A 26,449-nucleotide genomic window follows, 5' to 3' on the forward strand; every position below is an offset into this window, starting at 1 on the left:
TCAGAGTTGTGCACACCCTGTATTACAAAAACAACAAGCCATAACATTTATTTTTAAATGCTTTTTTTTATTTTACATTTTTCTTCAAGTTTTTTTGTAATTTGTAAATTTAACCATACTTGGGTATTATTCACCTTTTATTTTATGAAATATCTATTCATCTTGTCATAATCAAAGTACACACTACACATTAGGCAAACTTGATGAATTTATTCAGATTCCATCAATTTATAGGCCTACAGGTCCAAATGGAAGAATAACAACTTTAAATGGGCAAGATAGTTTTCACTTGTGCAAAAGAGTGCCTACATGATATATCGTCTTAATCAAGAGCTTTACCCCTGTAAGAAACAATCAAAAGTTGTTGAAATATTTTGAATTAAGGTTTTCTTGCATTGGACCATAGGCCTTTAACCCAATAAACAAGTTGAGATACAACCCTTAATTCTTAATTTCTTTAAATGCAAGTCTGGTTTCCCTATAAAAATGAACCCCATCTCTGCAGAAAAACGAGTTCTGTATCATCAAGCACGCTAACTATTGCTGTGTTATTTTGATCATGTTAAGATGATATTTATGGAAATAATACAGTCACCACAATAAAAGGTGTTATAACAACCCTATAAACAATGTTAAATAACCCTTCTTTTATTCGACTAAGCTGGCTTTCAAGGAGGTTCGTTTTATCTTTAAAACTAGATTTAATTTAACATTTGCATAAAATATATCGAGAAATATCTCCTTTGGTAAAAAACTGCAGAGCCAACTAAAAAGTTCCGAGTACCATATAAATGAGCAAGTAATTTGTAGGACTTTCAGATTATTTTTCGTAGAAAGATGGCATTTTCAATTCTTCTTAATTTTTTAAGAAGTCAACATTTAAGCCACTTTTCAAAAGTATCACAGACAAAAACAGTGTAAAAAAAAGAAAAACTATCATGGAATTATCCCACCTTTCTTCTTTTTTTTTTTTGAAGCTCTGCAGAGTTTTAATATTTGAATAAACACACGTTTTACGTATTCATTTTAACGTCATCCGAGTTACAGTCATCACATGACATGGAGAATCTAACTCGTGACTTGACCAGCATATTTAAAAGAGGAATTATTTGTTTTGGTTACACATTATGTACATAATATTATGTGAATGCAGGATATTTAGACCAACAGAGCACAACATTGACAACAAAGCCCAAATATTTTTTTTAATTTCCAGGAGCACACATGACTAATGATTTTTTTAATCTTTACTCGAAATGCCTGCATGATAATAATGCTTTGTTACCATTTTGTGAAACTGTCCCTTGGATAAAACATTTATTTTTTTTGTCCTAAGCTATAGTTAATGTGAACTCCATAGCCCTGATCAATAGGTCTCTTTTGATTAACTCCAACTGGTGCAAATCATAGACTTGTGGCTGGAAAAAAGTCATTTAACATACAAGAGATTATAACCTATTGGATGGATTTAAGGCTACCAAGGTTTGTGCTTCTTTGGTCATTAAACATTAAATGAACATTTCTGAGAGAAATTCTCATATGTGTAAAAGGCAGCATACATATACAAGATATATCTAGGGAAGGCTAAACAGCTTCTGTCCAGCAAACAATGCATCTGAACAAAACATTTAATACAACCTCTTAATATCAAAGAATTGAATTATACACAAAGTAATCTTTGGGTTTCCTTAAGGTACTAACACATAATGAACTAACATTTGGCTCTACAGCCTCTGCTCGCCATGTGAGTGATTGTAAATCACTTGCAAACTACAATATCTCTAAAAGGTATATCAGATTAAACAGTGCAATTCACTTCCATATAAAAATTTACAAAGATCTGATCAATTGAAAACTTGTTTACATTTTAGTGTGGGCTATACTAACAATAATATGAATTAATCCTCCAGCTTTTGAATTTTTAATATATGAATCAACCCAATTTCTGAAGACATTTTCATCGTACCGACTTTAGTAATGATCGTGGGTAGGCCCAAAATTCAATTGCTAAATTCTCGGTTCAGAATGGATCAATTTGACTGAAATTTTCAGCAAATTCCCTTTCAATTATCTAGTTTATAACTATTATGAGAACTGCCAGCTATTTATCTTATCTTCCATATTGTATCTTTAAGTACACCAATTGGATCTTTTCTATTTTTTTTATCATGTCTGAACCTAAATCAATTGTATATCCAGTCATGATGGCTGTATCACCATGATGGCTGTATCACCATGATGGCTGTATCACCATGATGGCTGTATCACCAATAGACCTGAGCAGAGAGACGCAGATTTTGGTTTGTTGTACACATCACTGGAACCAGGTAGTGGTTCACTCCTTGTACTTGTTTGTCCCCATATAAATAACTTCCTTAATCAAAACACAAGGAGATAAATGGGGTTTAACATCCATTTGACACAAACTAGCCTATTTTGTTACTAACATACAGTACAATTTTATTTCAATAATTCGTTTGCGTGTAGGGGTCTTTAGCAGTGGAAGGAAACAGGGGAACGCAAAGAAAACCCATGAGGCTAGACAGGTGATGTGACTCATTATCACATTCAAGTTTGGGATCAAACCAAGCCACTTGACTCAATGACTGATCTTGATGATCTAAAGGGCATGCTACCACCCAACCATCCTCCAGCCCCCTCCCCACCTAAATACACAAGGAATGTTAACACTAGCCTAAAGGACTATTAAAAAGAGAACATATTGAGCATATTAATATTTGTAATTAAACATCATTCCCTTCAAGTCTAAAGCATGAAAACTTTGTGAAATTATTATAAATGAAATATCAACAGAAAAGGGTAGCATTTGGATTAACTCTAGTCAATTTTTCATGCATTTTGTTTTATCTCAGATTAAAGATGCATTATGTAAGAGCTAAATCCCTCCTTGAAAGATGCATTATGTTAAGAGCTAAAACTGTCTATTGCAGGTCTTTATTTTAGCTTCAAATGTTATATAAATATTTAGATATTTATTCACATGACAAACTTATAATTAACTTTAGATCATCGGATGGTTGAGATTTAAATGGATTAAAACAAACAAGATTTAAAAATTTAAAGATAAAATGGATAATCAAATTTAGTTTTGTCAATAACCATTGCTACGATAATAACCAATCTATGCTGTATCTTAAAACAGTCATACATCTAACTCCGATCAGAATAAAGTCATTTGACTGAAATTTTCAATAAATTGATTTTTCATTATCTATTTTTGAACTATAATAGCAAGATCATGGTCAGCTCTTTATCTAACTCTTACATAATGCATCTTTAATTTACAAGCTATTGATAATTTAAAAGAAGCTATTGATAAATCTATGTCAGGATGCAATGTCTATTTATAGGGTCGTTGGGTTGGTCATTTTCATTCGGAAAATTGATCTATCGGGAATTCTGATGTCTAACTCAGGTGTGTAGGGATTTCTCACCTTCCCCAACTGACCCAAAAATAAACTCTCCCATGGCCAAAAGGGAAATAACGCCATTTCAGTTACGTCCTTTTGATTTGAAGTGTAATTACATGTACAAGATATTGTGAATGGAAATGACAAACATAAAAATATTTCTCTCTAGAAGTTTAGTTAAGCACTTTTGGTCGGCACAGGTCTTCTATTCTGCCATAAATTTCTTTTCTTAAAAAATGTACAATAAATTATTTGATTGTTGGAAAATATCTTGAAAACAATGATTAACAAACTCCAGCAAAAATCGGTGTGTAACATGCAGTATTACTTCCTGCCTTGCTAGATAAAACAAAAACCCAACAAATCTTTGTAAAAATATTTGCAATATACAAAAAGAAAGTATTTAGAATGATAAGCAGTGAAAACACAAAAAGGTCATCCATATTGGATGCAAATTTTCAACCAATGGGCATAAGGCTCATTTTCCATGTATGTGTTTTCGTGCCGTTTACACATTTTTTTGACAGCAAAAAAAAAAGGTCTAACAAAAATTATAATGGGACCTGTTCCATGTAACCGGAAAAAAAACATGTACATGCATGGAAAACAGAATTAAGACTTCGATTTGTCTGTAGAATTAATATTATTGATAACAAACTTTAACAGCAGGAACTTTTACATAAAGGCTTTCTAGCTACGACGAGACAAAGAAACAGATACTCTAAAATATTTGATTAACTTTTAAAATCAAAATTATGTAGGCGAGTCTATTGAACCTCTAATTAAATTCAGAAATCCATTCTTCTGAGTCAAAATGTTTACATATGGTTGATCTTTAATCTGCTTGTAATTAAATCCATTTTCAAAAAAAAGTATTATTTGATCAAGGTGTAACGTTTAGCTTGAATATGTCCAATTAACTGTCCTCTGAGTTTTTTTTTTTACATGGTATAAAGATGAACATTGTTACACTACTTTCATTTTCAAACAATAAATATTATCAACTGGTAGAATTTACACACATCATTTTTTCTTATCAATAATAAAAGTTGAATTCCCATAAACAAATATAATAACAAAAAGTCGACATCCATGGAGCCAAGCTGCAAAATAGGAATTAATTGTTTCTTTCTCAGAAATTATTTCCCTTTATAAAAAAATAAAATATTTATTTTGCTTTTCTAATACGATCATGCTTATATCACGAGTAAAGTTGTTTGCCATTTTGGCTGAACACCAATCAACAATTCAACTAACTTATTGTTTTTGTGTCTTTTGTATTACTAAAATCACTGGATAATGTTGCTTGTAGTCCATATTTTCAGGTGTTTCTTTTACAGTTCTTAAATAACTGTAATTTCTGCCCGTTTTACACATTATTCTTTAATATATTCACAGCATGTACCACGAAAAAGCGGGGAGCATTTTTCCCACGTTGTCGGCTGAATGGGGTCAAAATTTGAATCCATCTTGTGGTAACTGTGTATTTATATCAAACTGATATCCTTCACTTGAAACTTCTGGTGCTAAATTCTCCTCTTCATCCTGGTAAAAAAAACAAATAGTTTATCAGGCAATGAAACTTTCCACCCCGCAGGGAAGTTGTCCGAGCAGCTCATAAAAGTTGTAGTTATATGGGAGCATTTAAAATTGATAGGATATTTCAAGTTTAATGTTCAATTGACAGAGCCCTAGGTCATTTCTGGACAAAAATGTGGTTCATTTTATTTCAATTTCTTTGCTAAAATGAAATGAAATAGGGTTTAATGTCCTATTGTTCTGCTCCGAACTGGGTTAATGAAGACGGGCATACACCATACAGTGTGCTATGAGGGAAATTTTGCCCAGACAGCGGCACTACAGCCTACTCTTATTTCAAATCCCAACTGTCAAGGTTTCTTATATGTGAATGCCAATATGAGAGTTCAGACGCTAGCATATCTACTGATGGATACGAGACTGGATTATACAAGACTGAATTGTCTGTTATATACACAGACTATGTTTAACTATATCTACTGATGGATACGAGACTGGATTATACAAGACTGAATTGTCTGTTATATACACAGACTGTGTTTAACTATATCTACTGATGGATACGAGACTGGATTATACAAGACTGAATTGTCTGTTATATACACAGAATATGTTTAACCATATCTACTGATGGATAAGAGACTGGATTATACAAGACTGAATTGTCTGTTATATACACAGAATATATTTAACCATATCTACTACTGGACTATACAAGACTGAATTGTCTGTTATAATACAAAGAATATATTTAACCATCTCTACTGACCTCTCCCGAGAAATATTGATCTATTATCAAATAAGCCAGTTTATATATTTCTTCATTTTCATGATTCTGTAGATTTTCTATTTTATCTAAACCTGAAAAATATCATAAATAAAATACAGGATCAACGCCACACTCAGTTAATAATTAACCTGAAGGTGAAAACAGAACTCAATACCAAACCCCAACAACTCACAGAGAGATTGGTTTAATGTCAATGCAACCCTAACCTGGATCCTGTGGTAGAAAACCGAACTACCCAGAGAAAACCCATGAGGTTGGACAAGTGACCCTCCTCTTTGTCACGTACAAGCATTGACTCAATGGCAGGCTTTCTAATCTGAAGCCCCCCGCCCCTCACAACACCTTATATATATTTATATTTGTCAACACCCACAATAATATAATACAATGTAAACCCAAATAGGATTATGTACGCCAACGATTTCAATTTGGATCGGTTTCTTGTAATTAAGTGCATGCCAATATGTACACAGATCAGATGCATCATGGTTTTTCATCCCACGTAAAAGCCTAGAGGAGCCGCCCTTGCCTAATGTGAACCAGGATGGATAAATACTGTCGTACTTCTAGATCTACACAGTGATTCCAAATCAAATGAAAGGTAGAGAAATGGGGTTCAACACCCTACACCGACTGGGCTAATGAACGACGGGATAAACATACAGTGTGTTACGAGGGAAGTTTTTTTTGGCCAGACAGCGGCACTACGGCCTACTCTTATATCAAATTCAAACTATCAAGGGGACTTTGACATGCACGATTTTCCATAATCACTTGCCAGACCCCCCATCCTACACCACTGACAAGGGGGGAAACCGAGACAAAAATCCAGATGAACTTTCTCAGCCCATTAAGATATTTTATTCAGAGGTATCTTCTCTTACCTCCACATTCTTCAATCATCTGTGCAATTGATTCCACTTCGTCACCTGACATTTTAAGAATATTATTGATACCATCCAATACCACATTGACTACCTGAGTATCTTTTACACCTAGTAGATCACAAAAAGGGGGGATAACTCCCTGCTCTACTACGTACATGACTTGCTCTTTTCTACCACTTATAGTTAAATTACTTATAGCCCAGGCAGCTTCTTTCTGTGTCTGAAATTCTCCCTGTAAAATATATAAATTATACATCAACAACATTTATCAAACAAAGGTTGACAAAAGAAAAAAATATGCGACAACCCTTGTTGACACACCAGACGACTTAGCTGCTGTGGGCGTATGTTTGAACCTATGGTTAGTGAGCGAGTCCAGTATCTCAACCAAATACTGCACAGGTTCGTCAAATGATACGGAAAGTATCCTGGTGTAGAATGAATCATATGGTAAGCAACCTTGAGTTGGGAGAAAGATATGGTAAGCAACCTTGTGTTGGGTGAAAGATATGGATGGTACTCGGTAATCTGGAATGAATGCTATGGTAAGTAGACTTGCCTTGAGTGAATATGGTATATAGCCTTGTGTTCAAGCCTGGACACAAGCCACATGTCAGACTTTGTCAAGTACAAATTATCACACAATGTACATATACAAGCCTGGCTGGACATATGGCACCGTCATTGTAAGGCACAAATTATCCCACAACGTATATTTCATAATTTGTGTCTGACAAAGACGGGTGCCTTGTGTCCAGGGATGCCTTGTGTTGAGTGAATGATATGGTAAGTAGCCTTGTGTTAAGTGAATGTAACCATGTCTTAATAAAAAGTTTAATGGTAAAACAGAAAAGAAAACTTACTCGACTTAAATGATGTATAACTAAAGGAATAAGGCCGGCATCTATAACTGCCTGTACTTGTGTCTGGTTGCCAGCGGTTACATTAGATAAAAACCAAACGGCTTCCTGAAAATAAAACAAGTAGAGAATGAAATGAAATGGGGTTTAACGTCCTACTCCAACTGGGCTAATGAAGACGTTCATACGCCATACAGTGTGCTATGAGGGAAATTTTGCCCAAACAGCGATACTACGGCCTACTCTTATATCGAATTCCAACTATCAAGGGATCTTTTACGTGCACGCCTATGTGTACACAGGACCTCAGTTTTCCGTTCCATTCGAAAGACTAGACAGTTGTCCTTGTCAGGTCCTCCGTCCTGCTTCACGGACCAGTATTTACAACCACTGCAGACATAATATAGGATAACACAAGCCAACTCCCCCTATGTTTTGCTGAAATCTTTTGATGGCATGAAGGCAAGATATTAAGGCCGTCGTTCGCACTTCATTTGGTGAATTTTAACAATAAAATCGTTTTTGAGGTTTTATGATTATCTGCGAGTAACACTATCTAGGAACACATACCAGTCATTTTTTTCACAAAATTCTTCTTTATTTCTACAAAATTTGGTTCTGAATGATCCCACCCTTTTTTATTTTGCCCTAATTCCGCTAAAACTATTGATATAAATCTAAAAACAATAGGCATTTCATACGTGAAATACTTGGCTTCCGACCGGTAAACTGTCGCCATGTTGGATACTGAAAGAAAGCTTGGGATTTCCCCTATTGAAAGGAAATGACGTTTTTTGGGGGTGTCTTGAAACCTTTCTTCTGTATTGAGATAAAAATAGCAAGCAAGAACAAGTTTTGCATACCTAATGAGGTTATTTCAAGATTACGTTATTTGATTGGTCGGTCACATAGGTCAATGGTGAAGTGTCCAATCAGAAGCGGGCTATCCTCTAGGTCAGGTCAATAGGCATGCGCACTAAGCTCAGGTCCCAAATCAATCCTGGTTGCTACATTGCTGAACCGTACGTCACTGTTTATCAATATTTTTGAAGATTTTCAAATAAAATGCGTTTGAAATTGTTTAGATGACTAAATAAGTATGACAGACACTCATAATAAACAAAATGAAGATGAATATTCGTCTGCTAGACCTAGTAGTGGTATGGTTGCAATACCATTACCAGGTAGGCCTGCTGTCAGTGATTATTATAGTTATGGTTGTTTTGAATAACATCTATTCCTATGCCAATGTTCGGTTGTAAATTTACACACAAGAAATAAAATAAGAAAATACTGTATATTGATAAGAAATACATTAGAAAATATATATATTAAAAGTCAGTTTTTTAATATTAAATAAATGAATTGAACAGATCGGCGTAAGTTGTTCTACTGAAATACTTCAACTTCAGTTGTTGATTTCTCAAAACAGTTTTTTTCTAGAGTTACCAATTTTAGTCATGCTATATCTCTGAAAATTATCGTCAGATTTTCTTGAAACTTGGAATATAACTTCCTATATAATAACTTTGTGCAATAGGAGAATTTTATTGAAATCTGCAAAATAGTTCCTGATATATTGTTGCCATAGCAACTGTGACACGTGAAAGAATTTTGAAGTTAACATTAAAATGTGTATAACTTGCTTTCTAATTATTATTTTGTAATGAAACTTGCCTATTGCACAAAGGAACATGTCAGTAACCTCTCTGCTTAATTTTAAAACATTCTGTTGAATAGTTTCTGAGAAACTGGATGACTAAAATTATATGCAGAAATCCAAGATGGCCGCCGTTTCCATAGCAACAGGTACCCCCAGGAAAATTTTTCGGCCGTTTTTGTAATATTCAATGGATGTGTTCTTAGATGTGTAAGAATGGTGACTTTACTTCAATTATTAAAAAAACTGAAATTTTCTACTGTCCACCCCCTTAATGAATAGTGTTGAAAATCAATAGGGTTCTTTCTTTCAACAGGATAGACAATCATAATTGGATGTATAAAAACATTGAAGTTAGGGAATTGTTGAGTTATACCTCCACTATTTCCACACATTACATAAAAATACCTTTGCAGATTATAAAAATAATTACCTTGTTTATTTTTTCTTTCGGATGGGTTAAAAGTGTAGGGAAATAAGATAAAGCATCACAGCTGAGGACAGTTTGAGTTTGTTCATCTGATCCTGTTACTATATTACCCACTGCTCGTAACGCTGCCGTCTACAAAACATCATATACTTAATTCCTTCTTATACACAATTATAAGTAGTACTATCATTTATAATGGTAGAAATTATTTTACATGGTCTACATACAATACCAAGCAGATTTGTGGACAGTTGTCTCAATCCCAAACACAACATAGAGATCAGGGTACACAAACTCCCCTAAAAGTGGTCACACACCCACACACAACATTGATATCAGGGAACATGAACTCCCCTAAAAGTCATCACACACAACATTGAGATCAGGGTACATGAACTCCCCTAAAAGTCGTCACACACCCACACACAATATTGAGATCAGATAACATGAGCTCCCCTCAACGTATGGAATAATAATAATTTATTCATAATACAATGCCACAAAATCCAGCCAATGGCCACTTTAAGAAACTTTATAGATCTTAGAGTGTCATGTGTGTTTTAAATGCTCTGTAAATAAATGAACCACCTCACGCCAGAAGCCCTGAACATAACTTAAGGTTCTACTTTTAATTATGGTGACCTGCGAGCAGGGCAGTTATAGGTTGGACAACTGCTTGTAGGAAAACTGTTGGAGAGGACAAGTGCTGGTGGTACAAATGCCGACCATATTGTTTTTGTTTGTTTTGTTCTTTTTGTTCTATATGTCCTATAAAATTTGGGACCGTTCCCAGCCCCTAATAAAGATTGATCTATTTACCTGAACTTTAACATCTGGATGATTGAGTAAAGGAACTAATAAAGGTACAACATTAGAATCTATAACTAACTGTATCTGATCATTTCCCCCATCTGTTAAATAAGATAAAGCCCACACTGTATCAACTAAAATCTGAAATTAAATAAAATACACATATATTTTATTGCTCAATATGTTAAAATGAAAAGGAACGGAATGAATTTAACATTTCAAGATCATTACATTCTGTGCAGCATCCACCGCCGAATTTCGCCTTCATAGCCGTATGTGTATCTAAAAAAAAAAACCCTCGATTGGTTTGACAAGATCATGTATCAATGTTCTAATATACATTTATATAGTAGTAATATAGATCTTCATATGGTAGCTCACTTTGACACAAAATTTTTTAACTCCTGAACATTGATGTGGTTTACACAGTAAGTACCAAAGGGTTAACCAGCCAAAAAAGCTGTAAACAATTATTGTCAATGTTTATATGTAAATGAACCAATTTAGGTCTAAAGGGTTAACCAGCCAAAAGCTGTAAACAATTATATTGTTCTGCTCCTAAACTGGGCTAATGTAGACGGGCATACGCCATACAGTGTGCTATGAGGGCAATTTTGCCCGGACAGTGGCACTAGGGCCCACTCTTACATCGAATTCCAACTGTCAAGGGATCTTTTACGTGCATGCCAATGGGTACACGGGACCATCCAAACGACTAGACAGCTGTCTTTGTCAGGCCCTTCGTCCTGCATCACTGACAAGGGGAAAGCATGTGCGGAAATCCTGATGAACTTTCTCGGCCAATGCAGGGATTGAACAAGCCACCTCCAGGCTAGCGAGCCAGCGTCTTACCCACTTAGCCACCGTGGCTCCTACTACATACTTACATTTACATCTGTATGGTGAATCAATGTGGAAAGTGCTGGTAGTATTTCTTGTATTGTTCCTACAGGTGGTGGAGGTTCTTTATTACGACATAAATTAACTATCACCCATGCTACATTACGTAAAAATGTGAGGGGAATTGTGGGATTGATAAAATTTAATAAAGGTTTGACAGCACCCAAACTTATAACATAGTCTCGACACTGAGGGCCATCACCTGTAAAATCAGAAAAGACATCAATTAAAACCAAAATGCGACTTCAGGTCCACGGAGAGGGGCTGTGTAGCCGCCGGCATGGCTGATATTTGATCCGATCCCCTACTTTGGCTATGTCGGGTTAAAGTTAGAAACCCCCTTTTTTTTTTATCATTACCTACATTGCTTCATGTGTTAAACCTAAATGTCCTTGTCTTGCTATTACACAGAAAAATTCTATCTGTAACCCTTTTAAAGATACATTATGTAAGATTTAGATAAAGAGCTGACCATTCTTGATAAAATGGTTCAAAAATAGATAATGCAAAATGAATATATTGAAAATTTCATTCAAATTACTTTATTCTGATCAAAGTTACATGTTATCACTGTTTGTAGTTATAACAAGATGTGTGCATTGGTTGTTTATTATCGCAACCACAGTACTGGTATATTCTAGGCTTAGCCTTGCTTTCCCATTTTTAAATAATATCATTAAATGGTCGAACCGTTCTAATCTAATTAAAATCTCGAGTATCCAATGGCAACAAGAGTTATTATGGCATTGTCAGTTTAATAAATATCTAATTAATAACTCATATAACATTTAAGGTCTAAAGCAAAACCTGCAATCTTCAAATTTAGCTCTTGAATAATGTATCTTGACCCTTAACTGGTCATTGTCGACTATAATCACCACAACTTAATACAGCTAAGTGGTCATGGTCAACTAAAGTCAACAACAGCAAGAACTTTTTTTATAAGCTGCATTTGATATTTCTGATGAAAATGATTTAGAATGATTTGCAAATTATAGATCAACTTATCCCCTTCAACTTTTTTATTGGTGTCAAGAGTCTATCACTTATAATTATCCGGCAGTAGTCGATTGAAATAGGCATACAAAATATCTAGCTTGACCACTTGATGTCATGGTGTCAAAATGACGTTGACCGGTTAAGGGTTAAATGGTAGTTTAACGATCCCCACCATATCCTTATTTTATAACCATGTAAAATCTTTTTGTATGATAGTATTTAAGGAAGTGTTACCACTATCTGTATAATATACTTACCAATGATATTGCCTAATGCCCACACGGCTTGTTCACAAACATTAGAATGAACCGATTGTAAAAGACGTAAAAATAAAGGTACAGCTCCTGAAACAGACATTAAAGCAAATAAAATGGTGTTTAACATCCTTCTTTTATGCCACTGGGCTAACACAATGCCCTATGAGGGTAATTTTGCTTAGACAGTGGCAGTTCAGCCTACTCTTCGACAAATTCCAATTATCAAAAATTTTTTTTGCGCCAATAATAAGTACACAGAATCTTGGTTGCTTTTTGTTGTTTTTTTTTGGGGGGGGGGGGGGCCCAACTGGGCTAATGAAGACAGGCATATGCAATACACTAGGAGGGTAGTTTAGCCCAGAAAGCAGAATTTCAGTCTACTCTTATGACAAATTCCAACTGACAAGGTTTTTTTGGGTGTTTCAACAGAACCATTTTTTTGTCCGATCTGAACAACTAGATCCTATTCCTGACCCAGGGCCCTCTGTCCTGTACAACTGGTAAGGGGAAATCAGTAATCACGTTAAAAATTCCACAGGAACAGCATTACTCAGTGAGCCACTATGTTACTCACCAATCCACTGCCTTACTCACCGAGCCATTGTGTTTACAATGATAAGAAGCAAGAGCCAGTCAAGATAGTTTTAATTCAAACACAGCCAGTGTACTAGCATATTTTTTATAAATGAAATGAAATTTTAACTCGTTTGGTCACCACTGGGATTGAACCAAGGAGCTTCTAGCTAGTGACCCAGCACCATAGTCACTGACCCATCATAATTAAAAACAGACATGAAATAGAGTTATACCTGCTTGAACTACAGCTTTTGTTTGTAAAGATGTACCAGAAGCTATATTAGTTAACGCCCAAGCTGCTTCAAACTGTAAGGAAGGGCTGAAATAAACAATATATCAAATAGCCATGAGAGAGAGAGAGAGGTTTAACATCCACTAGACACAAACCAGGTCATTTAGGGACTAACATATGGTTCAATTTTATTTCAACAATTAGCTTGCACGTAAGGGTCTTTAGCATTGGGGGGATAACCGGAGGAAGCAGATAAAAACCCACAAGGTTGGACATGCTACCCTTCTCCTTCTAAGTACAAGTGGGGAATCGAAACCACGCCACTTGACTCAATGACAGACCTTATGGTCCAACCCGCACATGTTAAGCATTCAGCCCCCACACCCCTCTCCATTAAAGGCACAAGACTTTAATACCATACATAATAATAAGTCGTTATATTAAAGATACATTATGCAAGAGCTAAATCTGCCTATTGCAAGTTTTTCTTTAGGCCTGAAATGTTACCTAAATTATTAATTAGACATTAATATTAACTTATTCAGACCATAATCAACTCTTGATATCAACATTAGCCTGCGATATTTACCAGATTTGAATACATTGTATGATGGATAATCAAGACTTTGTTATCATACCAACGTCAGTAATGACGACCGAGACTATCCTAAAATTCAATGACTAATATCTCTGTTCAGAGTGAAGCAATTGGACTGAAATTTACAGCATAATTTGTTTTTATTATCTATTTTTTAACTATCATAGTGAGAACTGTCAGCTCTGTATCTAATCTTACCTAATAACCCATTAAAAGAGCATAATGGTCCAAATTATTCAAATTGCTTTATCAAGAAATAATTTTCAGCTACAATTACCAACTTACAATTCACAAACTTTGGGAGCAAATCATTTTCATATCTGGCACTTAGCAACGTAATTAACGTTGTCCATCCCTATCAACTTTCAATCTTTTACTGAAGACTTTTCTGTTTCGACTTTATGCTTAGTATTGTGTTGCAAATGTTGCTTGTAGAGCACTTAACTCATTTCATGCACTATGAGCATACAGTCAGTTTTGAATAATGCTATACAAATATTCATATTATTATTATATAAACCTAGCCTTAATAATGGCCACTTAAAGTTCACTTTCTATTATCTTTTATATTGAATTCTATTTGAAACAAAGGAATACTGCGCCAAGGTGTGTAATTCTGATTGTAAAAATAGGGTCAATGGTTACTTACTTATCATCTTTTACTAAGCAGCCGACTAAAATAGGTAATATACCGGAAGATATTAAATCATCTATTGGAGGATTTCTATCACTTGACAAAAGTTTTCTGAAATTAAAAATTACAAAATACAATAACAACGTGGCATCAATCCTAATCAGGCTAACAATATTTTATTTAGAGTCCGACATGAGTGTCGATATTGAAATTAATTGATTTGAAAACAAGCCAAAGCTTATATAAATTTTTGAAAAAATGACCTTAGAAGCAGGTCAGCTTATTTTGAGCCTTTGACAATTAAATGTATCCTGGACAATCCAGACAAAATGCAAACTAGGGTCATATTTCGAGACAATGACCTGAAAATATACTGCACGCTAGTCTCAATATAAAATGAAATAAAAGGGTTTTATAGTGTTCTACCATTCTGCACAAAAACTGGGCTTATGAAGATGGGCATACACCATGTAGTGTGCTATTTTGCATGTCTGTCTGCTTGTTGTAGAATTCCAATTGTCAATACACACACATTTTGGGAGGGGGGGGGAGGGTCCTAACTATTAAAGTATTAATAGAAATTGCTGATATTCAATAAGTTTCTTTATTTTACTAATTCAAATAATGAATATAAATTTAATACAGATCGGTTGATAACTTTAGTAGTCATAGCGTTCACATGGTTTAACAAATTTAAACAAGGGCCATAACTCTAGAAGTTATATACAGAAATTGCTGAAATAGGCTTCTTCGTTTTACTAATCTCAATAATGGATATACATTTCACCGGAAGATAACTTTTGTTGATAGAGTGTTAACAAGGGCAATAACTCTAGAAGTAATAAACAGAATTTTTTTAAATTCGATAGGTTTCTTCGTTTCACTAATGTTAATAACATGCGGTATATAAATTTGAAAAAGATTGGATAATTATTCTTGTCTGTAGAGTGTTCACAAGATATTGTGAATGACGAACCGAACCGATAGCATGGGCATATAAACAGTAACATCTAACTTGGAATTACAAACCTAGCAGCTTGAACAGCTGATAATTGTACTGTAGGTTCTGGACTAGCAGCATTAGCTACTATAGATTGTAATGACTGAGTTGTTGGCTTCTCACTATCTTCAGAATCTGTACTATCTTGAGCTGGTACGTTTCGACGTTTTAACATATGTTCATCTCGTTTATTCTGAGAAAAAAAATAAAAATAACAGAAAAATCATTAGAAAAGAAAACAAATAATGTTACTCATATCTACTTTTATCATAAACAAGAAATATGAAACAAAATGGGGTTTAACGTCCTACTTTTCCACAACGACTGGGCTATTTAAGACAGGATAAACAAGAAAAAATGATGACATTTCTTAATCAGCAAATGAACAAACCCTTTATTTTCCTTATAATAATTCTATAAACAACTTTATAATGTAGGGTAGCATTTGCACAAGCTTTAAATGTCAAAATATCACTGAAAAATAAAGTTATTTATAATGAAACCATCAGTCTTATAGAGTCACTAACCAAATACAATGCCCAAATCAAAACAATTTAAGGGATCGAATTTGACGGACGCAAACACGCAAAATGCGTGTTGATTTTGTAGACTGCGTGTCACAAAATATGTCACACGAAAAAAAATGTGTGTAACATTTTTTCACTTATTGTTACTGAATAACATGATTTCTTCTTTTACGCAAAATCAAGATGATAATTATGACAAAAAACGGAAATTCTATAGATTATTTTCCGTCCTAAGTTCCTTGCAAAATGTAAATAAAGCGATGTCTATATCCGGCGTTTTGTGACATCTGCGCATGCGTTTTTCCCCCCGAACTGATCGGGGTAAAAATCTTATATTTTATTGGCTAGGAGTTTACCCTATTCAATAAAAACAATACACACATATCATAAATGACCTCTTTTAGTGTTCGACTATCTGTCCTTTCATTATTGTCGTTATATTCCATCAAACAAATTCCGACATCGGTCAAAAATATACGTTTCTTTCACGGACACAAACAGTTTATTAATAGTAAAAAAACACGTACCGCCCCAGGGATATATCACGGTTTTGATTTTTCTGGATGATATTTAACACAAATATTGAAAAAATGTTTACCTTTTGATGTTATTTACGACATTTTATTGCTTAATGATGAATAAATACTATAATATAAGGAGCTTTGTTCACGTCACGTGACTTCTCGCTCACTTTTCCACCCGTTAGCATTATCTGTTTCTTTTCAATTTCTATAAATCTTGACAAATTGTTTATATCAATACTTTGATTTTCTAAAGGAATCATTGATTTTCAGATTGAAATAAATTTTAATAAAGCAGAAATATAAATAATGCCGAGAGTTCCGGTAGACTGATTTAATTATCATTCACTTCAGCGTCGGACGTACGTGTCATGCATAGCTGTCCGTGATCCGAAAAATTGCTAAATCAATGTACACTTTTTGACATAGTACTTATGTTTTATAGTTTAATTTACTATCCTTGTATTATATAATGCATCCTCAAGAAGGTATACGCTTGAATGAGAAAAAACGAGTTTTCAAGGGTAGCTATAAAAATATGTACGGCCGAATGAACACAAACTTTTTTTTTATGTTTTTTCATTCAAGAAAAAAATTGCCCCTTGAATTTTTTCAAAATCCTATTTTTGCTTGTACATTTGAAATCAACAGACTCATTGCATATTTCGATGAATATAACCGATTAAAATTACAGTATAAAAACAGAAATAATTGAATATAAATCAGTTTATATACATTCATATAATATTATTATATACGTTGTGACCCATTTATGTCCATTTCTAGGTGGCAAAGAATAGCGATTTAGCTCCTTTAAATTCATTTTTAAATAGAAAAGCCTTCAATAAAATTATGGTAAAAACAATTTATACCTTCCTTAATTCTACTGTAACTTCTGTTCTTCTTCTTCGCATTTCCTGCAACAAAAATAAACGAAATGAAATGGGTTTAAACATCTAACGTTCTGCTCCGACTGGGCAAATGAAGACAGTCATATGTCACACAGCTAATTTACATGACGTCACACACATTGGCCGCCGCCATCTTGGTGGACAACCAGAGTACACGTGGTCCGATAGTTACGATGTGATTGCAGTTGGAATTATGCTTGTAGCCCTTTTGTCATGTGATATTTATGTTGAATAAAGATTTTGTCTATGTATTTTAAATTTTACATTTAATTTCTATTAAAATCTGAATTCGACAGTGAAATAATGCGTTTATAGCGACAAAACGGTGTTTGTTTATAGGCTATATCAAACAATTTCTATTAAAATCCGAATTCGACAGTGAAATAATGCGTTTATAGCGACAAAACGGTGTTTGTTTATAGGCTATATCAAACAATTTCTATTAAAATCCGAATTCGACCATGGCATGTAACGCGTTTATAGCGACTGATCGGTGTTTGTTTATATGAAATAATATGAAATTCTGTTTCTACGGCGTATTTACAAAACAAAATAAAATAAAATTTCCATTATATTTATTTATATAGGCGAAATAGCTACATCGTGTTTGGGTACCTACATGGATAATGTCTGACGTGGAATATGAATTAAGCAACATTTCGAGAACTACTAAATTTATTTTTATTTCTTTATTTTAAAAACAAACCCATAAATTAAACACACACACACACACACAATTGTATGAGAAGTTGATCTAAACGTACGGTATAGAGCTTCTCACATGATTGTGTGTGTTTAATTTATGGGTTTGTTTTTAAAATAAAAAAATAAAAATAAATTACGTAGGGTAATCAATCGAACTTTTGAAAAACTGACTCACTGGATATATTTTTAATTTGAGGTTTAATAATTATTCACTGATTCGATATAATCATCATTTTATTGTTTCTGTTATCCATATTTAATTAAGAGAAAATATCATAAAAATGCAGGCTGTTATTGCCCCAACTATTTCATCATTGGTTAGAGCAGTCTAAACGCGGGAAAATTTCCAGTAACTATTAGCTAACAGCATGCAAGCACGGAGGCCATCAATCTTATTTGCATATTGCATACTTTATAGTATTATTGGCTGGAATTATTGCCCCAACTATTTTATCATTGGTTAGAGCAGTCTAAACGCGGGAAAATTTCCAGTAACTATTAGCTAACAGCATGCAAGCACGGAGGCCATCAATCTTATTTGCATATTGCATACTTTATAGTATTATTGGCTGGAATTAATTTTAGATCGATAACCACAATGACTAATTATGTAGTACCGTAGGTCTATAAAGTGTGTAGGGCCTATACAAAAAAATAAGTAACTAATAGAATAATTTGACGTCAACAAAAATATTTCAAGCACCCATAGTATTTACTTTAGGCATCATGATTCCAGAACAGAGTATCGAATTCAGTGATACTTATTTTTAGTGCCAAAAATAAAATTTTCATTGGACGATATTCAAGGATACGTACTCATTTTTGTTTTGTTTTTTGACAAATTTGTAAGAAATGACGAGAGTGCTTTTATCAATGGTAGAGCGATGAAAAACCCGTCTGATATGATGTTTGTGGGAGCCGAGAAGAGCGAAATTGACAAACGTTGCTCGATTTGATGTAGATCGAATACGAAATTACATATACCATGTTACCTACCACTGAAAAGCACGCTTATTGCCCCTTTCAAATATGTAAATAATTTTCCAGGACAGTCATACTTAAATGCCTTGAAAAGCGATGAAAGTGCAGTGTGGTACGAAACTCGTAGGGGTAGGACTATTGAAATTAAAAATACAGGTCTTAATACAAAATTCCAGATATCATATTACGTATAACTGTAAAGCATGTTCATTGCTCTTTTCAAATATGTACGTCATTTTCTGGCGCATATATATTTTTTACTCTGAAAAGCAATCAATGTGTGATGGTACTAAAATCTATTACCATGATTACTAAGAGTATACAGGTCACAATTCTATGGAATACAATTACTGCTTTTTACTGAGCGACGTTTCGACTAGGCTTCTCTAGTCATTATCAAGCTATGATAAAAAATGAAAATATGACAGGACAATATATACATGTACACCACAATGCTAAGTTAATGATGACAAACCAGGGATGTAACTTAATTACGTGTACCTAATGGTAATCTGATTTAATTGTACGCTAATAAGTAATAATACCAATTAACCTAAAAAATTGACTAATTGATTAATGGATAAGTTGTTGTGGAGTATACACAGTGATTAGTGGGTTTTAATAATACAAACGTTGCAAGAAAATGAAAATTGATGAAATGTTATCAACGACCCCTTTCACTGAAATAAATACAAATGGTAAAAGAATAGATTGTTGTGGAGTATTTACAACGATTTGATGAGGTTTTGATAATGACAACATCCCACGAAGATGAGATTTGATTTGTGTTATAACCAAAATAATTGATATGTGGATGTTGATGCGAGTGATTACACTGATATACGAAAAACCCTTAGAACAATGACTGCACAATGATCAATAGTCCCCTGAAGGTTGACAATTTAAAATATTGAGTGGTACTTCACTGGATGTTATGGTGATGTAGAAAAGCAGGGTTAGAAATATTGAGTGCATTAAATTACAATAACCGCAGGCCTGAAAAGCAGAAATGCCTGAAAAGCAAAAATAGTTGGGAATTATTAGTTGTCATTTTTGCATATTATGATGGTTATTACAAACTTAAAGTTATTACTGGAATATTGATAAGTATTAAATATGATAAAAAAGAAAAAAGTAGAATTATGCTTAGCCTTGATTATGTGATAAGAATATCATACGCCCTGGGGAGGAACAATCCTTGATCTCTGTTCATCGTTGGTTTGTGTCGTCGTATATGAATGGCTTCATGTAATCGGCGCGCTCTCTTGTTGCTTATATTCTTGCATAGTGGTTTTACGTTGGACCATTGGACTCTGTGGCGAGGGTTGGAGTTCAAATGTTCAGCTACAGCTGAGTTGTTGGTTGCTGCTTTCGACTTGTGGTCATCTATCCTTTTATTTAATGGTCGCTTTGTCTCCCCGATGTATGCAATCCCACAATTGCATACTATTTGATAAACACATCCCTTTGGTTGTGGTGGTTGTGTAGGATTTTGTTTACCATTGGCTCTTAATATATCTTTAGTGCTGTAGCTTTTTGTGAAAGTTACATCTATTTCTGGTTGTTGCATTAGTAGCCGTTTGATTTGGTAGGAGACTTTGCCGTTGAAAGGAAGGAAGATTCTGACTGGGGCAGTCGGGGTTTTTGGTTTAGCTGCACTCGCCGACAGGGTCTTGTTGATGGCGTTTGTCACAAACTTCCCTGGATAGCCGTTGAAATTTGTGAAGACATGTTTGAGATGATCAATTTCCTTGGAGAGGCTCTCAGGATCACATATCTTTTTCGCACGGTTCACCAGAGTTGAAATTGTGGCCGATTTGACGCTATTCGGGTGATTAGATTTGAAATGAATGTATTGGTCGGTGTGAGTTGGTTTCCTATAGACACTGGTGCGGATCGAGTTGTTGGTTTTAGATACACAAACATCGAGGAAAGGTAGTTGGTTATCATTTTCGGTTTCCATTGTGAATTTTATACGTGGGTGTTGCCTGTTGAGGTGTTGTAACAGTGTTTCTGGATCATCTTGTTGATTGATAATAACAAAGGTATCATCCACTTGCCTAAAGAAGCATGTTGGGGTTACGGTGGATGTTTGAAGCGCCTTCTCTTCTAAATCAGTTAAAAATATTTCTGAAATTAAAGGGGAGAGGGGGCTTCCCATGGGTAATCCATTGGTCTGTTCGTAAAAATCGTCACCCCAGGAGAAATATGTTGAATTGATGCATTGTTTCAACAAGAGTATGATGTTGTCTGTTGATAGGGAAGTCTCTAGTGGGTTTTCTAAACTTTCTATGCGCTTGCGTAGAATCTTCAGGGCCTCTTCCCTTGGTACATTTGTAAACAAATCTACAACATCATATGAGACCATCCTCCCGGGGTTTTGAATATTCTGCAGTTTCTCACAGAATTCACCTGAATCTTTGATGAAGGACGATGCAGTTGTGCCAAGTGAGGAAAGTAGTTTTGATAAATATTGGGCTGTGTTGTAGAAGACTGAATCTCGAGAACACACCAGCAGACGGGCTTTCATGGGGTTTTTATGGATTTTTATAGTAGCCCTGGCATAAGGTGGTTTGTCATCATTAACTTAGCATTGTGGTGTACATGTATATATTGTCCTGTCATATTTTCATTTTTTATCATAGCTTGATAATGACTAGAGAAGCCTAGTCGAAACGTCGCTCAGTAAAAAGCAGTAATTGTATTCCATAGAATTGTGACCTGTATACTCTAGTTCAATTACTAAATGCCATTGAAACAGATTACTAAGAGGTGGGCACGTTGTTGTCCACCAGCATGGCGGCGGCCTGTATATAGGTCATGTATCGGGTACGCTCTATATAGCGAAATTCTGAACAGACAACATCGCTACATCTGACTCTTACATCCAATTCTAACTGCCAAGGGATCTTTACATGCACACTAATGTGTACACGGGACCTCGTTTCTTTGTACCATCTGAACTATGATACGTTTTCCTTTGCCAGGCCCCTGTCCTGAACCACTGAGAAGGGGGTACACCATGCTGGAAAATCCTGATAAACTTTCTCGGACAATTCAAGGATTGAACACGGGACCTCCAGACTAGCGAGCCAATGTCTTACTCACTGATAAAGTAAAAGTAGAAAATTTTGTTTTATCTTTCACACCAAAAAGGCCACATATGTGCAATAAAAGTGTTGAAGTCTGATCCGATAACAACCCTGGCATCTAATCTATCTTGTAATTTTATTTATTTAAGTCAGGTTAATCCCATTGTTTAACAAACTGGTTACAGTGGGCAAAAATCAACCCCACCCCACCCTTTCTATTTTAGTGTTGTGTACAGTTTCAAGGTCACGTCTGGTTCTCTTAATTGCATATTTTTTTAAGGAAACATGCTACTTTTATCAAAAAATGTACCACTTTATGGTTGACATTTTTTTAAAAAACAAAATACCGTTCTTATTAAAGAAAAATACGTTAAATATGATCAGGGAGAGGCCATGAACGGGTTGCCAAACTCGCCCAAATAATGGCAAATGTCGATCTTTCCGCCACGCAATTTCTATTTGTCTCGCGAAATTCGCATGAAATATACCTACATCTGGGTCTTTTCCCTTGTTTTTGAAGAGATGATTCCTTCCTTTTAAGTTGTCTAGATTCTCGGGTTCCATTTTGACTGATCTATTTGATTATTTCAACGTTCTTTTGTCGTAACTTCGTACAATTTTATCAATTAGTCTATCAAAACTAATATGCCGGCCTTTTTCTGGAGCATGCCGTTTCTGGGGAAATCTCTTTTCTTGCTCCCGATTGGTTAATATTTTAGACTAATTCTACGATTAAATCAGAACATTTGTGGAAGAAACAATTATCACCGACAATCTTTTATCGATTTGATCATAAAACCAACCAGTTAATTAATATTTCATTTAAAATTTAGATAAAGTGTTCTTTATATAACTTTTCAAAGGAATGTTTTCCTTTAAGCGACCATAAAATTCGACCAATCAAAAACATTTTTACTTATTGATATGGAATTACCATTACGACAAATTTAGTTTCGAACCCAATTGCAATCGTAAACAAGGAACCGATTGAAACATTATTACCAACAAATTCATAAACTTGATTTTTGGCACTATTTAAAATAATTCGTGGAAAATTATCATTAAGCTGTTTTATAATTTTTGTGGAATACGAAACCTTCGTGACTCATAAATGGGCGGGATATCTAAAGCACGGAGTCGACCCTAAGTCCAAAACAAATAGTCAGTCGAATAAACCGGTCGATGGCTTATTAAAATTTTGGAATCGTTTGTAATCTGTATAAGTTAAAGAAAAAACGCACTAATTCCAATATCTTTTATCATTGTTTTTGTTTATTTTTTACGTCCCCTCATGTTCAAATTTGATTGTTCAAATTAAAACTTTAAGGTGTTATCTTAGTTATTGCCACCGCGGCTTAATAAAGTCATGCTTGACTTTTTCCCTCATCCCCATATGCCCCCATCTTTTAAGTGCACGCCAATGTGTACACGGGACCTCGGTTTTTCGTCCCATCCGAACGACTAGACATCTGTCCTTGTCCACCTCCAAAAGAATAGAGTCCCTATATATGATATGTTGGGTTAGGGGGGCGATGGGGATGAGGTATTTGACATTATCATGTGGCCTCGTCCAGTCGATAAAATCAGTCAGTTAGTTCAGTCGAATAATCCAGTCGAATAAACCAGTCGAATAATTCAGTCGAAAAGTTCAGTCGAATAAACCAGTCGAATAGTTCAGTCGAATAATTCAGTCGAATAAACAAGTCGCTCAATATTAAGCAGCGGTGGCAGTGGGCTAAGATGATATGGTAGCAAATCATGCTCTTAGACATAGCTGAAGGAGCCGGGGCATGGGGTAGAGACCGGGGGGCTTCCCAACTAGTTTCAAGAAATGAAAAGAAATGAAATGGGGTTTTAACGTCCTACTGTTCTGCTTGGAACTGGGCTAATGAAGACGGGCATACGCCATACACTGTGCGATGAGGGAAATTTTGCCCGGACAGCGGCACTACGGCCTACTCTTATATCGAATTCCATCTGTCAAGGGATCTTTTACGACCACGTCAATGTGGACACGGGACCTCGGTTTTTCGTCCCATCCGAACGACTAGACAGCTGTCCTTGTCCGCCTCGAAAAGAATAGAGTCCCTATATATGATATGAACGAAGAAAGGGGATGGGGTGGGGCGGGGGTGGGGGGGGATGAGGTATTTGACATTTTCATGTGGCCTCGTCCAGTCGATAAAACCAGTCAGTTAGTTCAGTCGAATAATCCAGTCGAATAAACCAGTCGAATAATTCAGTCGAAAAGTTCAGTCGAATAAACCAGTCGAATAGTTCAGTCGAATAATTCAGTCGAATAATTCAGTCGAATAAACAAGTCGCTCAATATTAAGCAGCGGTGGCAGCGGGCTAAGATAATATAGTAGCAAATCATGCTCGTAGCCATAGCTGAAGGAGCCGGGGGCATGGGGTAGGGACCGGGGGGCTTCCCAACTAGTTTCAAGAAATGAAAAGAAATGAAATGGGGTTTTAACGTCCTACTGTTCTGCTTGGAACTGGGCTAATGAAGACGGGCAGACGCCATACACTGTGCGATGAGGGAAATTTTGCCCGGACAGCGGCACTACGGCCTACTCTTATATCGAATTCCATCTGTCAAAGGGATCTTTTACATCCACTCCAATGTATACACGGGACCTCGGTTTTTCGTCCCATCCGAAAGACTAGACAGCTGTCCTTGTCCGCCTCGAAAAGAATAGAGTCCCTATATATGATATGAACGAAGAAAGGGGATGGGGTGGGGCGGGGGTGGATGAGGTATTTGACATTTTCATGTGGCCTCGTCCAGTCGATAAAACCAGTCAGTTAGTTCAGTCGAATAATCCAGTCGAATAAACCAGTCGAATAATTCAGTCGAAAAGTTCAGTCGAATAAACCAGTCGAATAATTCAGTCGAATAATCCAGTCGAATAATTCAGTCGAATAAACAAGTCGCTCAATATTAAGCAGCGGTGGCAGCGGGCTAAGATAATATAGTAGCAAATCATGCTCGTAGCCATAGCTGAAGGAGCCGGGGGCATGGGGTAGGGACCGGGGGGCTTCCCAACTAGTTTCAAGAAATGAAAAGAAATGAAATGGGGTTTTAACGTCCTACTGTTCTGCTTGGAACTGGGCTAATGAAGACGGGCAGACGCCATACACTGTGCGATGAGGGAAATTTTGCCCGGACAGCGGCACTACGGCCTACTCTTATATCGAATTCCATCTGTCAAAGGGATCTTTTACATCCACTCCAATGTATACACGGGACCTCGGTTTTTCGTCCCATCCGAAAGACTAGACAGCTGTCCTTGTCCGCCTCGAAAAGAATAGAGTCCCTATATATGATATAAACGAAGAAAGGGGATGGGGTGGGGCGGGGGTGGGGGGGGATGAGGTATTTGATATTTTCATGTGGCCTCGTCCAGTCGATAAAACCAGTCAGTTAGTTCAGTCGAATAATCCAGTCGAATAAACCAGTCGAAAAGTTCAGTCGAATAAACCAGTCGAATAGTTCAGTCGAATAATTCAGTCGAATAAACAAGTCGCTCAATATTAAGCAGCGGTGGCAGCGGGCTAAGATAATATAGTAGCAAATCATGCTCGTAGCCATAGATGAAGGAGCCGGGGGCATGGGGTAGGGACCGGGGGGCTTCCCAACTAGTTTCAAGAAATGAAAAGAAATGAAATGGGGTTTAACGTCCTTCTGTTCTGCTTGGAACTGGGCTAATGAAGACGGGCAGACGCCATACACTGTGCGATGAGGGAAATTTTGCCCGGACAGCGGCACTACGGCCTACTCTTATATCGAATTCCATCTGTCAAAGGGATCTTTTACGTCCACTCCAATGTATACACGGGACCTCGGTTTTTCGTCCCATCCGAACGACTAGACAGCTGTCCTTGTCCGCCTCGAAAAGAATAGAGTCCCTATATATGATATGAACGAAGAAAGGGGATGGGCTGGGGCGGGGGGGGATGAGGTATTTGACATTTTCATGTGGCCTCGTCCAGTCGATAAAATCAGTCAGTTAGTTCAGTCGAATAATCCAGTCGAATAAACCAGTCGAATAATTCAGTCGAAAAGTTCAGTCGAATAAACCAGTCGAATAGTTCAGTCGAATACT

At 35.8% G+C, this 26,449-nt stretch overlaps 1 protein-coding gene across 1 annotated transcript; it reads right to left on the bottom strand.

Moving 5' to 3' along the window:
- Nucleotides 1-46: 46 nt before the first annotated feature.
- Nucleotides 47-23,133, bottom strand: LOC126828730 (importin subunit alpha-4). The gene is made up of 13 exons (XM_050558731.2): nt 22,833-23,133; nt 17,524-17,568; nt 15,633-15,796; nt 14,619-14,714; nt 13,373-13,458; nt 12,564-12,650; nt 11,295-11,509; nt 10,417-10,548; nt 9,601-9,729; nt 7,511-7,615; nt 6,645-6,879; nt 5,740-5,831; nt 47-4,976 (listed from the first exon to the last, which is right to left on the bottom strand). The coding sequence occupies exons 1-13, from the start codon at nt 22,902-22,904 to the stop codon at nt 4,884-4,886; spliced, it is 1,551 nt and encodes a 516-aa protein (XP_050414688.1). The 5' UTR covers nt 22,905-23,133; the 3' UTR covers nt 47-4,883.
- Nucleotides 23,134-26,449: the final 3,316 nt, after the last annotated feature.

This window comes from Patella vulgata, chromosome 1, assembly GCF_932274485.2.
Source record: "Patella vulgata chromosome 1, xgPatVulg1.2, whole genome shotgun sequence".
In the NCBI taxonomy this organism is placed as follows: Eukaryota; Metazoa; Mollusca; class Gastropoda; family Patellidae; genus Patella; species Patella vulgata.

Coding starts and splice junctions, on each gene's coding strand:
- LOC126828730 (XM_050558731.2), bottom strand. CDS start 22,904: ATGGAACCCGAGAATCTAGACAACTTAAAAGGAAGGAATCATCTCTTC. Junction 13,459..14,618: donor TGCTTAGTAAAAGATGATAA/GTAAGTAACCAT, acceptor TGTTTATTTCAG/CCCTTCCTTACAGTTTGAAG. Junction 10,549..11,294: donor TTCACCATACAGATGTAAAT/GTAAGTATGTAG, acceptor ATTTAATTTCAG/ATTTTAGTTGATACAGTGTG.